Source organism: Neltuma alba, unplaced genomic scaffold (genome assembly GCF_004799145.2).
Source record: "Neltuma alba isolate B1F8T4 unplaced genomic scaffold, ASM479914v2 tig00012957_pilon, whole genome shotgun sequence".
NCBI classification, from domain to species: domain Eukaryota; kingdom Viridiplantae; phylum Streptophyta; class Magnoliopsida; order Fabales; family Fabaceae; genus Neltuma; species Neltuma alba.
This window is the reverse complement of record NW_021637317.1, coordinates 281,680-299,824: the sequence shown is the minus strand read 5'-3', so window position 1 is coordinate 299,824 and position 18,145 is coordinate 281,680. Positions and strand designations below refer to the sequence as shown.

At 33.2% G+C, this 18,145-nt stretch overlaps 2 protein-coding genes across 11 annotated transcripts; both read right to left on the bottom strand.

Moving 5' to 3' along the window:
- Positions 1-394: 394 nt before the first annotated feature.
- On the bottom strand, positions 395-2,649 carry LOC114732965 (AT-hook motif nuclear-localized protein 15-like). Its single transcript, XM_028920375.1, has 2 exons — positions 2,274-2,649; positions 395-1,850 (listed from the first exon to the last, which is right to left on the bottom strand). Exon 2 carries the CDS (start codon positions 1,719-1,721, stop codon positions 732-734), a length of 990 nt encoding a protein of 329 aa, XP_028776208.1. The 5' UTR covers positions 1,722-1,850; positions 2,274-2,649; the 3' UTR covers positions 395-731.
- Positions 2,650-14,481: 11,832 nt separating this feature from the next.
- Positions 14,482-17,872, bottom strand: LOC114732963 (AT-hook motif nuclear-localized protein 15). 10 transcript variants are annotated; one of them, XM_028920372.1, is made up of 2 exons: positions 15,825-17,412; positions 14,482-14,784 (listed from the first exon to the last, which is right to left on the bottom strand). In XM_028920372.1, the coding sequence occupies exon 1, from the start codon at positions 16,845-16,847 to the stop codon at positions 15,855-15,857; it is 993 nt and encodes a 330-aa protein (XP_028776205.1). In that variant the 5' UTR covers positions 16,848-17,412; the 3' UTR covers positions 14,482-14,784; positions 15,825-15,854. The 10 variants fall into 10 exon arrangements, with proteins under 10 accessions (XP_028776205.1, XP_028776199.1, XP_028776198.1 ...); XM_028920366.1 differs by lacking the exon at positions 14,482-14,784 and adding an exon at positions 17,420-17,872 and having other exon boundaries at positions 15,369-17,176; XM_028920365.1 differs by lacking the exon at positions 14,482-14,784 and adding an exon at positions 17,420-17,872 and having other exon boundaries at positions 15,369-17,163.
- Between the last annotated feature and the right edge of the window lie 273 nt (positions 17,873-18,145).

The following is an 18,145-nucleotide window of genomic DNA, read 5'->3' as shown; positions in this document are numbered from 1 at the left end:
CAATGCAAACTAAAGGTCAAAATCATTTAGCAATACACAAGGCATCCACTAGACCACTATAGAGACCAAATTTGGCACGACACGACATGCTATATTTATACATAGCCAGAATAGCACCAAATGAATAAAAACTTGCACAAATTCTCGAGTAATTCATCTAATCCGCCTAAAATCACTTCGCTTGTTTGGTGCAATGTACACGTCCACAATTTGGTGCACTAGCTCGCGTTGGCTCCTTACATTACACTAATACCCTAAGATAAGCGCACAAGGTTTCTGAAGAAAGAAGCACACAGAATAGCTACCATTCATGCCCATCATATAAATATATATATATATATATATGACCTCTCAGACACCGCAGATTCATCATAAACTTGCTGAATAATTGTGCTTACTATAAATGACTGCATATATTTATGTAGATTCAATCCTCATTACCGGACATTTTTAACACTTGCAACACAATCATAAATTAATGAAGCTCTAGTGAGAAGAAGAAAAAGAGCAGATTAGAAGGAAGCGAACGAAAGAAACAACTGGTACAGAAGAGTCCGAAATATAACAGGAAAACAACATCTCCCAAGATTTTCAGAAACAACAAAGCAAAATGACCACAAAATTCCTAACTTTGCTAGCTACTATACTGTGCTTTTACAAGAAACCGTTTGAACATAATGCATTATAAGTCATCAGTACGTACCATTTTCTTTTTTAACTCGTCTCTCTCATCAGTAAGGAGGTTGGCGAGCAGGAGGCCCCCAGAACACATCATGTGGCATTTGATCATTATTTGGAAGCAAATTTGGGGGCAAGTTAGTGAACATAGGCATTGAGACTTGTTCATTCAAAGTCTGAGATGCTGATGAAGGCCCAGAAGTTCCTGAATGTACACCTGAATGGTGCTGTGTTGTTTTGGCTTCAACATCTTCCCCAGATGGTTCATCCTCAAGTGGCAACCTCTCATAAGTGGCATTAGCGAAGGTGGCTGCTATCACCAATACAGGACCTGATGCGACCAATGCACCCACCACATTTCCACCAACAACCTGCCCTTGGCCGCCGGAGAGATACACAGTTAGCCCGGTCGCCCCAGGAGGCGAGGGGGCAGGCAAAAATGCGCCGGATAAAGACAGAATCTCGAACCTTCCATTTAGTGTGATAACCCCACCTGGCGCCGCCGGATGCCGGAGTGTGACGTTGGTCACAATGCCACTTCCGCTGAGGACTGACACACCACGGTGCCTCCGGTTCGCGAAGGTGGAGAGGCTCTCAGCAACATCGCTGCCGCTGGAGATTTCCAACACGTGGCTCCGGAAGGCATTAGGACTCTCCTTTGTTACGACCACGGGTGCCTTCGGCTTGTTCTTCGACCCAGGCGGGCGGCCTCGTGGACGTCGGCCGCTGCTTCCCGGCTCGGCGGTGTCATGGCTGCCAGGGTTTTGATCATCTGCTTCGCGACCGTTGTGTCGGCTCTCGTCTTCGTCGATGTTCAGGCTCTGGGAAGTTGTGTTTGTGTTGGCGTTTGTGTTGCTATTGCTGCTATTGGTTGGAGTAGTGTTGTTATTGGTGTTCTCCAGAAAGTCTTGCTCTCGTCTTGGCCCGAGTCGACTCAACCCACCATGGTCATCTTCTGGGTTTCTCAGCTGAAGTGATGGAGATGACAACAAGGGATCTTTAGGTCTCATTGCCACGTTCCCAGCCCACCACCGATTCGCCATTTTTGACCGCCACCGATCAAATGAAGCCTACGACAAGTAACAAGATAACACCTTTCTTCTCTCTCTATTTTCTCGATGCTTCTTTGAGTTGGAAAATGACAACACGCTACGAAACCAAGCTTCAATACCCTTCCAGAAGAAGAAAAGAACACTGAAAGTTCTAAATTCGTTTCCTAGATTCAGATCTCTCTACAGTCCAACCCCAAAATCTAATAAACACAATCTAACACCCAAACCTCTTTCTCTCTATCAAACCTCACCGCATAAATTAAGGACATCAACCACATGGGTTTTTTCTTGCGGCACATGAAAACCCTAACCACATATAAAATCCCGTCGAATCCGGTGTCACATTCACCTAATTATGACTAAGACGCGAAACCCACTTCCGACACAAAACACTAAAAGTAAATTCCAAGATCCAAAATCAAACTGAGCAAAACCGTCCTTGCAGGTCGGTTATCAGCAAACCCAGCAGGCCGAAAACTCTCCGATAAACACTTGAGTAATCTTTTCGAAGGGGTTAAAAAACGGAAGTTTATGCTTTCGTACCTCTGTATGCCTCTAAAACGGTCTCTCTGAGATTGGTACGGTTCAGCAGATTCGAACCGTATAGAAGGAGGCTGGCTGGGGTCCCCCAGTGTTTGTTGTGGTCGACCTCACCTCCAAGCCAGTGTCTTTCTCTATCTGGGCGTCCGAGGAACTGAACCAGGAAGGTTAAATGTACGATTTTGTGATGATTCTCCCTAACGAATCGTTCTCTAACATTTCGGTTTTCCTCGGGAAGCAGTTTTTAGCTTTGTGCCGTGTTCAATGTTTTCGACTTTTCATGTTTGACAGATCCATCCCTCTACTTGATGGGGCTGCTGCTCCAGAGGCCACTCTGCTTCGTTCAAAGTAGGATTATTATCGTTTTGACCAACCTGCACTGCATATAGAGTATGGTACACCATCACAAAAACGAAAATATAATTGAAATGCGAAATTACCTTTCGACCTCCGTGACTTGGAGTTGGCGGTGGACAAGTTTGTTTTGTTTGTCTTGCTGCTGACTTATGTAGACAATATTGTCCAGCGGGGTATTGGAAGCGGATGGCTGCTCCCTGCTCCCAAATGAACTTTAGTGCAATGAATTCCTACTGGGACAAAATTTGAACTAGTCAATAAAGATGTACTAGTCCTTCACAAGATAATAATAATGATAGAGACACATATGAACAATAAAAAAATTTGCACTAATTTAAGGTCAATCCTTTTGGCTCGCGGTTATCCTTGTATATAAGAACAAGAGCTAGAGCGTGAAGTCACATGCTTTTTGTCCCCAAAATTATTAAAAGTGATTGGATTAATTTTTTGAAAAAAATTAGTACATTCGAAGTATGTCATAAGAGTTTTGTTAGTGAGTAGTGACTAGACATTTCGGAGCTCTTCCAACCCACTACACTCTATATCCGATGTCTCGTCTATGACAATAATAGCACAGTCCCCAGTCTCTGCGATGATGGAAGCATACGTATTTCTTTAACGGCACTGCGGCAGTGTTGCGGCAGCGTTCTCATAACCGACTATGCAATGAGAGATACTTGGTTCGGTGAAAGGCTGGACCTTGGGCGGACCAGTTTCGATTAAAATTACATTCCTCTCTTGATATAAAATCTAATTAACTAATATAGATAGGTTAAAAATGTTTGCTCATTAGTTAATATAATATGTTTTTTTCTAAAATATCATATTCATTAATTCACTCCCTTCTTTTTTAACTTGATTGTTATTGAGGAAATATCAATATAGTTAATTTGAAGAGAAAAAAATTATAAACATGTAAAATATACCTTACATAAAATCAACATCAATTTTACAATTAGGTTTTAAATTAAAGACCAGAATAGTATAATTTAAAGAATATATGTAGAAAAAGTGAAATATTTTAGACAAGTACTTATTTATATTCCTATCATACATTGTAAAATTTATACTCATCAATCACACTACTTTTATGATAAAACCACTCATTGTGTTACAAATCGTTAAAATTATCAAATATACCATTATCACTTCGCTTAAGATAACAGTTGCTTAATTAATCTGAGTAAACTCATTAAGGAAACTAAATAAATCAATTAATTATTTCATAACATTAGATTATATATGAGTTTATAAGTTAATCAAATTAATTTTAAAAAAACTTATAAATATAAAAAACAAAGTAAATTAAAACTTTATAGTTGGGAGCAAATTTAACCTTTAACTAGTTTATATATTATGGTGGGGAGAGAGTATATTAATTTTCTAATCAAACCAACAACACAAGTTTTTATTGTCGACTAAAATTATTAATAAATTACCATGCATACTATTTTTCCGGTTTTAAATATAAGATCCTTACAGTGTATAAGAGTCTTATATTTAGAACCGGAAGAGTATAATGATATGAGTAGTAACAGGGGACCATAAAAGACTAATTATAAGACCGTACCATCTATATTAATGAATTATAAGATAAGATGGTTGATAGAAATGACAACAAATTAAATCAAGAATAACAAAAGCCTAACTAGAAATCATGAGCATTCAAATGAAAACATTCCTTAATTATCATTATTTTTCTTATAAAATCCCAAAGTATCATTTTTCCTAATTTGGTAAAAGAACAATTTTCCTAGCATGTATTAATTGTTTTGTTGGGTTTTTTAGTGCATTCAAATTTTAAAAAAATTACCTTAAGTTTTTAATATAAAAGCTCGTTTAAGTTTTATTTTGGTCATAACTATAAGATTTCAATCCATTTTGACTCTCATATTTATCTATTTTTTATATAATTTTTGTAATCATGGTACTTCTAATCAATATACTTAACTAATGAGGATATTTTAAAAAAGACAACACTTATTTATTATAAATAACTAAATTAACTAATTTTCTTAATCTACTCAAATTAATCAACTAGCTCTTATAAAAATTTAGTGTTATATGTGATTTAAAGTAAAAATTTATCAATCAAATAGATGAAGTTTAAAGGGCGTATGATTAATTAATCGTCATATTCTATTAATAACGTAGTGCATATAGTTGAATGAAATAATTCCTCTTCCTTTTATATTTTTTCTCAGATACTGCAATAACTTATCCTAAAATAGGCCAACACTAAGAGCTTTTTCTTTCCGTAATGTTTCAAAAAGAAGTATGATATAATAATTCTTTAATATAATTTATTTTTATACTTTATAGATACAAAATCAATCATTTATAATGTGAAAAAAATATGAAATGAGAGAAACAGGAAAGCAGCCGCATCAAAAAGAGATAAAGGGTAAGCTGTTGTGTGGCGGACAGACGATCGTTTGGTCGCAGACTGCAGCCCCCCATGCTCCTTCGTCATCATTATCTTTTCTTGCTTCTCTTCTTGCGGCTGAATTTTTTTTCCTTTAATTAAAAAAATAATAATTACTCCTTATTTATTTATGGGGAAATGACAAACAATGAATGCTGAAAATGCAATATTACCTCCGATCATAATTATAATAATTAGTTGATTAATTTGATAATATTAAAAAAATAAATTAAGTTAATTATTTGTAATAAATATATGTTATCTTTTCTAAAATATCATTGCTAACCAATATATATTGGTTAGGATTATCATTATTAGAAAGATTACCTTAGAAAAAAATAGACCATTATGAGAGACAAAGTAGATTAGCGTCTTATTTTTAGAACTAAAATAAAAGTCAAATAAGATATTATATTAAGGACAGGAGGTAGTATTTTAAATTGTGTATCTAAAAGCTGAAAATAACAGGAAAAAAAGTGGCGTCTAATATGATATTTTACAAATATAATTAAATAACTAAAATACTTTTATATCAAAAAGTTTATTAATAAATTCTGAACTGATAATGAAAAATATTAAATAGCAAGTCATAAGAAATGTATTGACAATCACAAGTTATTTATTACTACTCCGGTCCTTAATATATAACCCAATTGTTGAGTTGGTTTTGGTCTAAATATAAGACCCATTTCTCATATTTATCAATTTCTCTAATTACCCATATGGATACTCCCCCAACCATAATTAAGTAGAAGATGGAGAGGGGGTATTAAGAAAGATGATTATGGTGTTTTAGGAAAAATGAATCACATTTCTTATAATTAACTAACTTACCTAACTTCCTTAATCTAAACAAATTAATTAAAGGGTCTTATATTAAGGACGGAGGAGTAACAAGTTGTAAACTGACAATAATAAATATTAAACAATGAATGATAAGAAATGTACTAGTAGTTTGATAGTTTTTTTTTTCAAATATAGTACAATGACATTTTAGTCATTTAACTATATTGCAAAATACCATATCAAGCACTATTTTTTCCTCTGTCATTTTTAACTCTTAAGTGTTTAAATTGGGAGATGCTAATTTCAGGTTTTTTTAATTTTCCCATTATCATTTATTTAATTTTTTATTTATTTTTAAATATATATATTCTGTTTAAAATTTTAAGACACAATTATCTTTTTTTTAATGCTTTTTTATATGGAGGCATAAATGGAGGATAACACTAAAAAAATATAATCCTTGCTTGCCAGTGCAAAATATAAAAGTAATTTTTTATCAAGTGAATTCTTATTGAAGGGGATCCGTGATGAAGAGAATGAATCGTAAAATAGATGATAGAATCAATTAAAAAAAAACATGCAAGAGAATAATCAATTTGAGTAAAAATAAAACACAGTGAATTAAGTTTTTAAACAAGTACAAAATATAACTTACAATAAAAGGTTAAAAAAAAAAACATTCATCTTATCCTAAAAATCTTGTGACATATGTGCCCCTTTGAGAAAGGAGAGAAAGGAGCACACAGATTTTATTGTCTTTGTTCACTACGAGGATAATTAAATAAAAATAGAGAAGTTATTATTTTTTCAATTACATCTAGTATCTTAATTTTTAAAATACTAAATAAACTATAAATAGGATTAGAATGTTAAATATGTTAAAAAAATAAGGTTGTTTTATGTATCATAAATAAGATTAATATGTTAAATACATCTAAAAAATAATATCATAGTATTGGATTCACTTGTATTTTTTTTTTTTGGAAAGGAGGGAAGTACTACCTCCAATTCTACATATAATTAAAAATTAATTGGAAATTTAATTTGGTACTAAATATACTATTTTAATTTACTTTGTCTTTTGTATTTATTATTTTTTAAAGTAGTTTCATGATTATTGTATATGTTTAAATGCTTTTATTCTAATGCACGTGACTAATAAAAATATTTTAAAAAAGATAACACATATTTATTAAAAATAACTAGTTTAACTAATTTTTTTTAATATTTATGAATTTCTAAATATGCAGCTTTTACATTAAACATTAGAGGTAGTATTACTTAATCTTTTAGTGAGAACGAGATGTAAAATGTGACTCGCACTAATTGTTTAATAAATGAGTGCCTTTAACGTGACGCAGGTCAAACATAAAACACTGAGATGCAATGAATTTGGAAGGCTTGAAGGCACGACTTGCACATCCCTGTAACAATCCGATCCTTCACCCTTTGTCCGGAACTTATTATAAACTTTAAATAATTAAATAATTACTTAAAATTAATTAAAAATAATACATAAGTCAGAAATAAATTTTTATTTTTAAATATATCCTTATAATAAATTTTTTTTAAAAAAAGAGAATGTGTGGAAAAATATAATAAGAGAAAAGTAATTAATGGTAACATTAAAAAATGTATTAAATGTCAAGACAAAGCTAAATTAAATCTTATAAAATAGGCCACACACTTTTCAAATTTGAAGCTCATAAATAGGACCGGAGGAAGTATAAGCTATCTGAAAAAACATTTTCATATATTAAAAATATATTAAATTGACAAAAAATTTTAATTTTATTTTTATTAAAGTTTTTTCTCTCCTTTTTTATATTTACAAATCATTCTTATATTTCTTTATTTTTCCTTATTTCCAATGAGAACTCAATAAACATAAAATTTTAAAAATAAATATTAAATATATTACAAGTAACTGATATTCTAAGACTTATATTTAAAATGAAAACCTTTTTTTAGAAATAACTTCCAATTAGAACCAAAATGGTAAATTTACAAATTATGATAACAAGAGTTAAAAAGGGTAGTATGAGTTAGAAGGGTAATTTTATTCCGTAAATATTTGTGCCTCCGATAGTTTCTTTTTCGAGGTAACGTTAATCCAAAAGTGTTAAAAAAAAAAGGTCCAATATTAATTAAGGACAAAATTGTGCTCTATCATGTTTTTCGTAGCCCCACGTGAATTTGAGCTCACATGCGCTCCATTTCTTCTTAGCACAACCCCTTCATTGCGTTTTTGCTAATAACATACCACCTCCGATCCTATTTATACTATAGATAAGATCTTATAAATATTATCAGAGTAAGTATAAGTTTATGAATAACATCGAATTTTGTTCTTGAAATTGATCCATATTTAAATATAATATATTGGTATTATAATTATGATTTATTCAGAATATTATTTTAGGGCCACCCAAATAAAACTAAAGTGACTTCAAAATCGTACCTATTTTATCCAAAACCATATCTGTAAGCAATAGCAACGCTCTTAATTTTTTAAACACCCGGTACAAATTATTCCAGTTGGCATATTGTTTTCTTCAATTAATGAAAGTCGTAAACTTTTTTAAGTTTTAGTCGAATGATCAACTTCTAAATAAAACACGAGACGCAAAAATTAAAACTTGTATTACACAATTCCGGTCCTAAATATAAATTACTTGTAAGGAAAAGTTTTGATCTTAAATGTAAGTCATTAATTAAATTTTTAATGTCTATTTTTTAATTTTATTCTTGCTTAATTAGCATTGAAAAGAGAGATAGAAGGGACAGATATGAGAATTGGTAAATGTAGAGAAGAAAATTTTAATAAGAGAAAAATTAGAAAATTTTATCAACTTAATCCTGGCATATAAAGGAATGTTTTAAAAGTGGAGTAAGAAACATAAGAAACTCTGGACATATTTGGTCAGAAAGAGGAGAAAATTAGATAGGATATGTCCAGTGGGATATGTTATAATTGAACCGAAACGGTATTTAAACACTATGAGGAAGACTTTAATGAGGATAATGACAGCCGTCCATGCTAATTAGTAGTAATTGGGGTAGTTATGATGATATATTCGAATCTTGTTTGTGATAACAATCGAGCTTTGTTTGGTAATTGGTAGGATTGACTTATGGGGTCCCAAGTTTGACATAACTAACTTTCTTAAAACATTTCTTAAGTTTTAAGTCACAACATTTTATTTGTCGACACCACGTGATGTTCACAAGTAAACGTGGTGGATAAAATGAAAACTGAAAATTCTCTTTTCCATGAAGAAAGGTGGTGGATAAATAACCCACCTAAAAAAATTATAATTTTTTTATAATTACTATCAAATAACTTTGAAAATTTAAAATTCTTTTTGCCATAACCTGCTTGGCAGGGCAAAAAATTGGTGGCTTCTCTCCTATTCACTTCGCTATATTTGATGAAGTCATGGGCGGGTATTGCACACACGAAGAAAAACAAAAGAACAAAATGAATTTTTTAATATATGTCATAATTGACGCCCTATTACGTACATTCAATTACGTTAACAAATAACAAGAATACTTTTGTATTTAAATAAGTATAAAAAAAAATCGCCAACGATTTCTTTCCTTCGAACGTATTACATGTCACTCTCCAAACAAAACTAATACTACCTCCTCCGATTCTTAATATGAGAACTTGTGTAATTTTTATTTTGGATCTAAATATAAAACCCTAATCTATTTTGTTTCTCATATTTATCTACTTCTCCGGTCCTGGATATAGGACTTAATTGTTAAGTTGGTTTTGATCCTAGATATAAGATCCATTTCTCATATTTATCAATTTTTTCCAAATTACCCCTATGGATACTCCCCCAACCATAATCAAGTAGAAGAGAGAGGGGGGGTATTAAGAAAGATGATTATGGTATTTTAGAAGAAAACGTGTAATATTTTTTATAATTAACTAACTTACTTACCTTCCTTAATCTAATCAAATTAGTTAAATGGGTTTTATATTAAGGACTGGAGGAGTATTTTCTAACTAAAACACTTCTTATAATAATAATAGTTCTAACTAATACACATGATTAATAAAGATATTTTAGAAAAGACAATATATATTTATTACAAATAACTAATTTAACCAATTTTCTTGATCTATTCAAATTAGTCAACTAGTTCTTATATTAAGGACCGGAGATAGTAAGAAATACTACTGAACTACCTTTAGGGTATGGTTTGGTACGGAGTATTGAAAATAAGGGATTGAGATCAAGATTGAGATTGGGATTGAGAAAATAGTATTTATCATAAGAAATTACTTGTTACATGGGATTAGACAAATTCATGTATGTGAGATTGAGGAATATTATGGGGGAAGTGGTATTCTCCAATCCTACTTCCATAAGTTTGTCTAATCCCATATAACAAGTAATTACTCATACTAAAAACTTTTTTAATGATTTTTTTCAATTACAATCCTAGTCTCTATCCCTTATTTTTAATGTTTTGTACCAAACAGGATCTAAATTCTATAAAAACTAGTTAAGAAATTAAATTTAGCCTTAAACATAATACTTCAATTTGTTATATTTTCATACTTATAAATTTTTTCAAATTATCGTTATTAAATATATGTGTGAAGAAAGTTTACATTAGGAAATAGTTTCAATACAAATAATTAAAAAAGTTAATTTAGATACACCCATGCATATTTTTAATAAATAATTAATTTAATGAATTTTTTAAATGGGAAAATCCTAATTAAATCTAGCTGAAATATTTAAATTCAAATTGAGGCCTAACTTTTAATAAATTCCTAACCACGACGTGAGTTCTAATTAGGGATTGTTAAGTATTGTTAAATAACCATAATGGTCCTTTTTAATTAAAAATGAAAATTGATTATTTTATCCATCTGAGGCGGTTCATCATCTCTTATTACTAATATTTAGACAAAAAATATAAATAATTTTTCAGTGTTTGAAATTTTGTGTGAAGGAATAAAAAATCAGACTATACACTAAACTGGTTGAAATAGTGGTTTAAGGGTCAATGGATCATATCAAGGTCAATCTGGAATCAAACCGATCACATTAAAATAATATAGTTTGATTGAAAATAACAAAATATAACAATACTAATAAGCACTAATAATATAAGGAAATACAATAATAATTTAATTGTAACAATAATAAAGTACAATAATTTTAAGAATATTGATCTTTATGATTCCTTAATAACTAAAATTAATAGTCATTGATATCAAAATTATCATTAAAATTCATTTAAATCTATAATGACTAATATATTAGGAAATGAATGAGAAAAATAAGACAAATAACAATATAATAATTCAAATTGGTTCATTACTGGTTCACACTGGTTTTACCTGTTTTCATTGGTTTGACTGATTCAATCCGGTTCGAATCGGTTGTCGGTTTAGTCTATGAACCAGACCAGACTACTGACCAGTTTTTCGGTTGAACCGACAGGTCCTTTTTTTTTTACTCTATTTTGTATACACTCATCTGATTCTTCATGTAATACTTATTTAATTAATTTGATTAAATTAAAGAAGTTAGGTAAATTAGTTAATTATAATAAATATGACATATTTTTCCTAAAATACCATAATCATCTTCTTTAATATCCCCAATCCCTCTACTATTTATTATGATTGAGAGAATATTAATAGAGATCATTTTAAAAAAATGAAAAATATAAAAAATAGGTGTTATGTGAAGAATCAGATGAGTATATACAAAACAGAGTGAAAAAAAAGGGACCTATAGTAAAAATTGGAGGGGTATAACTAAGACGTTCAAAATATTTTCATAAAACATTTTAAATTATAATATAACTAACTTATATATATATATTTTTAGGTAAATGTTTGTTTTAAGATTCTAAAATATTTTAATTATAAGAAATATTTAATAATAATTTGTAATAATTTAAGTTTTTGGTTTGATCGAACATTACTTAAATAAATAAAAAGAAAAATTAATTTTTTAATCTTTTAACTTTTACCTCACTTAGAACTCAGTACTTCAACTATGACTCGGTATGACTCAATTCCTAAACTTTAGACTCGTTTATGACTCGGTCTCTTATTTTTTTCATTATTTTATATTATCATCCTTCTCATCTATGACTCAGCTTAGGTCATCCTACATGGTAATAATAGGTAATAAGTTATTTCAAGTCAGCTTCACATAATCAAAGAGAAGAGAGAACCGAAGAACACGGAGAAGAGGGGAAAAAGAAAGAAGAGGCAACGAACCACTATAGTCTACGAAGAAGAATTTGAATTACACAGTACAAGGAGGGCTTTGATTTCATTCACGCAGATAAATAAATAGCATCTAAAGAAAACAATTTTATGAACAAATTTTGAAGAGTTTTTTTTAACATTCTTCTCAGCAGAAACTTGCCGCACTTCCTCTATTGGCTGGTTCAGATCCAATCCATCATTCCCTTCGCTTGCAGTAGATGAACCTCCTCCTTCTCCCCACTCTTATTCTCAGCACCGCGGTCTCCTCCACCATTATCTTTACCTAACACACGTTAAATCTCTCTTGAACAGTTCATTTTTTTAATCTCCTTCGCCTACTTCTCTTACCCTCTTTTTGCCCAGCAATGAAAAAAGGTCATGAAAATTAATCAATTCATGAATTCAAACTGATATTCAACTTATTATCAACAGATTGTATTTTCTTGACAATCAATTTAGAAAACAAGGATGGGGTATATGGCTGCTAACATGAATAGAATATATAACCAATTCCGAGCAAGAATGAGAGTAAATGGCTGCCGCCATTTACATAAACAGCAAAGCTTTATTGAAAGCCTCGTTGGGATCAAAGGTAGATAAATTTATAGACATGGAGAGAGGCCGCTTCATTCATCTCCACGTAATTGATCTGAGAGTATAGAGGAGTAGATGCCTCTGCGTGTTCGAGCTTCAGATGCAGCTTAATCTTCTTTCTTTTTTCCCCTTTTCTTCTTGTCTTCAATTCTCGCTTCACCGGTTAAATGGAGCTGACTTGGAATCATTTTTATTACTACTCCGATCCTTAATATAGGACCTAATTATTGAGTTAGTTTTGGTTCTAAATATAAGACCCATTTCTCATATTTGTCAATTTTCTCTAAATTACCCCTATGGATACTCTTTCAACCATAATCAAGTAGAAGAGGAAGATGTGGTATTAAGAAAGATGATTATGGTATTTTAGGAAAAACGTGTCACATTTCTTATAATTAATTAACTTACCTAACTTCCTTAATCTAATCAAATTAGTTAAATGGATCTTATATTAAGGACCGAAAGAGTACTTATTATTGTCACGTAGGATGACTCAAGTTGAGCTGTAGATGAAAAGGATGATAATATAAAATGATGAAAAGGTGAGAGACTGGGATCATAATCAAGTTAATAGTTTAGGGACCAAGTCACACCGAGTCATAGTTAAGAAACTGAGTTATAAGTGAGTTAAAAGTTAAAAGAGTAAAAGATTAATTTTACCTAAATAAAACTAACCTAAATTATAAGAAGTGAAAATATCTATGTAAATGTTACTTATATTTGTAATTTAAAATGTTTGTTTAAAATATTTTTATTTTTGTAAGTTAATATACAAATTACAAACATTGTAAAATTACTTATACATTTGTTTGGTATTAAAAAATAATCATAAGAGATTAGGGATCACTTGAAAGAGGTAAAATAAAGAAGGATATTCTAATTATTTAACAATATCCAGAAATCCCTAATTAGATCTCATGGTCTACTCAGAAATTTGTTAAAAGTGTATGTTTAAATTGAAATTTAGGTATTTTAGGTGAATTTGATTAGGATTCTCCTTTTTCAAATTTACTCAAATTAATTAAATAAATTTTATATTAAAACGGCGGATGAACGCCAGATGTTACTGGTATCTGAGTCGCACTGGCACCCATCGGCAAGAAGACAAGCAGTAGAAGCCGAGCACAGGGGCCCATGTCCCTGGCATGTCGGTTAGGACAGTACACAACGGACACAACTGAGTCACAGGACACTTGCCGAATCTGGCTTTTTGAATTAAAGTAAATCCCCTCCTACATACTATTTTTGGTCAATAATATAAAAACGCGGTGATTAATGTAAGCAGATCCAGAAAATGATACTCCCTCCGTTCCTTATTATAAGAGACGAATAACCGAATTACGTTGATAAAAAAAACAGTTAAAATTAGTTAAGAACAATCAATGTGTAAAAAGTATAATTTTTTTTCCAAAAATGCCCTCATTAATAAGGAGAGAGAACATGAGAGAGAACAATGATAAATTATTAAAAGAAAGAGAAGTAGGAAAGAGAGAGTGTGAGTTGGAGACAATAAATATGGGTAAAATAGAAAATCAACACAAAAAAGTAAAGACAACTTTTAAGTGTCTCTTATATATAGGAACATACCATAAGTATCAAATGTCTCTTATAATAAGGAACGGAGGGAGTACAATACAAAGCCCTTGGAAAAAAACAAAACTAAGATTCATATAGGGGCGCGCCTATATATCTGATGAACATTTTAATGAGTCTCATTATAAAATTTAATTTTGCAGCTCATTTTTACACTCCCCCAAAACTCACTGGTTTATGAACACAATATGGTCATAATAGAAAAATGGAATGAAATACACAAAAATTAAATTTATGAATAAACAACGAGTAACCCTTTAGTTCAATTATGTAAAGACTTTAACATCAAAAAATCAGAGGAGACTACTACACAGTTTTCAGGTTGGCAGCAAAAAACAAAAAAACAAAAAAACAAAATTTTGAGATTCCTTTTCCCAAAAGCAGCCCAAGCCAGCCAACTCTGAATCCATCACTCCTCCCACCCGTTTCGGCCTCCACCTAGAACTATGAGAACGAGTGTTGGTTAGCAGAAGATGCTCCCAGCACTTGAGAAGGAGGTTTATCTGTATGAATGTAGAAAATACGTTCAAAAGATATTCGCAATTAAATCCAAGAATTCTAAAAAATGACCCCATGGCGCCATCAAATATCAACTAGTCACATAAAAAAAAGAAACTAGGAGAACAATAGTTTTACACTTTTTTTTTAATACAAAAGATTTTATACAGGGGTTTGGCTTTATCCACTTAAGCGTGGGCCATTAAAAAATCAGTTTCAGTACTCATCATTTTAACAAGTATCCTAAATTCACCAGATTAGAATCATTCATATTTCATTTAAATGATTCAGATTTAATTTCTTTTTTATTTTTATTTATTAAAAATAATTATTTTAATTTGTATAAAATCTAAAATAAAAATAATCTTTTAACTATCATCATTTCAGAAAATAATTTTTTTATTTAAAAATAATTAATTAAAAATTTTAAATATGAACTCTTCAAATTAAATATAAAGATATAAATCTGACAAGTTAAATAAGTACTAAAACTGATTCCGTACCATAGGCGTTTTCCACCTTTTGTTTTAGGTGCAAAGAGCACGTCCATGGCGCCTCTCTCGTTGGCCCGTTACATAAACGCGGTAAGGGTCCAAAACAAGATAGTCTTTCATTATATTTACACCTTTTGTTTTAGGTGCAAAGAACTTGGAATTTCTTGAGCAACTCAAAATTCTAAAAGCAGCCCACAGTCTATCCCATCTTTCACACACTTTAGCTTGATCTCACCAACACTACATGACTTTCCAGCAACTCTACTACTGCTTTTGCTACTAAACTAGCAAAAGCAAAAAGCAAGCAGATTCAACGATTCTGGTTGCCTACCTTCCATAAACGTCAATACCTGCATCTTTCTGAAGCATTTTACTATTTCAGTCATTTCACTAATGAAGCTCTTCCACGCAAAAATATAAGGGCAGATTAGAGGAAACACGAAGCAACAACCAGTACAAGAGGGATCTACACAAAAAACACAATCTTTCGAGATTCTCATAAACATAACAAATGAACAAAAAAACTTGTCATCAGTAAAAAGAACAAACACCTCTTTCATTTTCCACTTCTTCGATTAATCTCAGTAAGAAGGAGGATGGCGAGCAGGATTCCCCCAGAACACGTCATGTTGCATTTGATCATTGTTTGGTAGCAAATTAGGAGGCAAATTACTGAACATAGGCATCGAAACTTGTTCGTTCAAAGCTTGAGATGCTGAAGGAGGAGGCCCAGAAGTTGCTGAATTCACTCCTGCTGATTGTTGCTGTGTTTTCGCTTCAACTTCTTCCCCGGATGGCTCATCCTCAAGTGGCAATCTCTCATAAGTGGCATTAGCGAATGTGGCTGCAATTACCAACACGGGACCCGACGCTACCAGTGAACCCACCACAGCTCCACCGACAACCTGCCCTTGGCCGCCGGCGAGATACACAGTTAGCCCGGTGGCCCCAGGTGGCGAAGGGGCAGGCAAAAATGCGCCGGATAGAGACAGAATCTCGAACCTTCCATTTAGTGTGATGACTCCACCTGGTGCTGCCGGTTGCCGGAGAGTGACGTTGGTTACGATGCCACTTCCGCTGAGCACTGACACCCCACGGTGTCTCCGGTTGGCGAAGGTGGCGAGGCTCTCAGCAACATCGCTGCCGCTGGAGATTTCCAACACGTGGCTCCGGAGGGCATTAGGACTCTCCTTTGTCACAACCACAGGTGGCTTCGGCTTGTTCTTCGACCCAGCAGGGCGTCCTCGAGGGCGCCGACCAGTGCTTCCCGGCTCCGTGCCGTCATGGCTACCCGGGTTCTGATCATCAGCTTCGCGGCCGTTATCTCGGCTGTCGCCGTCGTCGGCGTTCTGGCTCTGCGAGGTGGTGTTTGTGTTGGCGTTAGTGTTGCTGTTACTGCTATTGGTTGGAGTGGTGTTATTATTGTTTTCCAGAAAGTCTTGTACTCGTACAGCACCGAACCGGTTCAACCCACCATGATCATCTTCCGGGTTTCTCAGATGAAGTGATGGAGAAGACGACAAAGGATCTTTCGGTCTCATTGCCACGTTACCAGCCCACCACCGATTCGCCATTTTTGAAGACCACCGATAAAAATGGAGCCTGTGCTGAACAGGAACAAGATAAGACCTTTGTCTTCACACTCTCTTTTCTGGATGCTTCTATGAATTAAACAAAGATAAACATGACAAAACCAAGCTTCAATCCCTCAAAAGAGAAAGAAAAGTAAACAAAAGAAAACAACTTACAGCTTTACTTTTTTCTGTACTAGATTCAGATCTCCACAACCGACCCGAAAATCTAATGAACACAATCCGAAAATCCAAAATACGATTTTATGTCAAACCGTACGGCACAAATCAGACACCAAGCACATGGGTATTGCTTCCACTGCATGAAAACCCTAACCACACATTAAAAAAGCCCTTCGAATCCGATTTCACATCTACCTAATAATGATTTTGACAGAAAACCCACTTCCTCCACACCAGACACCAAAAACGAATTCCACTATTCAAGATGAAAACAGAAGAAACAGTAGCAACAGTTGGCTTATCCGAATCCCAGCTTCCCCAACACCCTCAAATCCACACCACCGTAAGATTATCGAAGATGTCAAAAACATCAGTGTTTGTTTCTTTTGTACCTCTACGTATAAAATGCCTTTAAGAGGGTTACAGATTGGCACGGGCCAGCAAGCAGGAACAGCGTTGGCAGAAGCTGACTTGTTCTTGCTCTTCTTCTTCGCCGCCACGCCTAGTCTCTATCTGGTGGGTCTCCGAGTTGACTGAGTCATTAATTCATGATGAATCTCTCCCACTGAATCGCTGGCCAATGTTCTGTACTACTGATTTCATTTTCTCGGGAAGTAGTTTCGTTGTGGGGTGTTCAAAGTTTTCGACTTTCAATGATCCCCACTAGTCGGCGCTGTTCCCTGAAGAGACCAGACCACTTGGCTTCTTTCAGACGTGTGAAAGTAGATGATTCTGGATGAGACCAAGGGGAAAAGGAAAAACCAAGAGGGAGATGTGAAATTACGTTAAAGGGCCGGAGGATGGCGGTGGGGGAAGCGAGTTCAGGATTTGGTTTGTCTGGTGCCTTGAAAGGGGGATTATAATGGAACGGGGTGGCTTCATAATTGAGGGGAGACAAGAAGAGCTCGGGCAGCTCGTGGGCTTCGCAAGGGGATGGCCATCGCAACACGTGGAACAGCGATGGCGCACGCTGGCCTGCGGGTGCTGTCGATAGAAGCTGGTGATCCAGTTCCAATGAATGGGTTGCATGACTTACAATTTAGTTTTAAATATAATATTTGAATTTAATTTATTTTCTTAAAAATAGTTTTTGTAGCAGTGCTAAAAGTAGAAAAAAT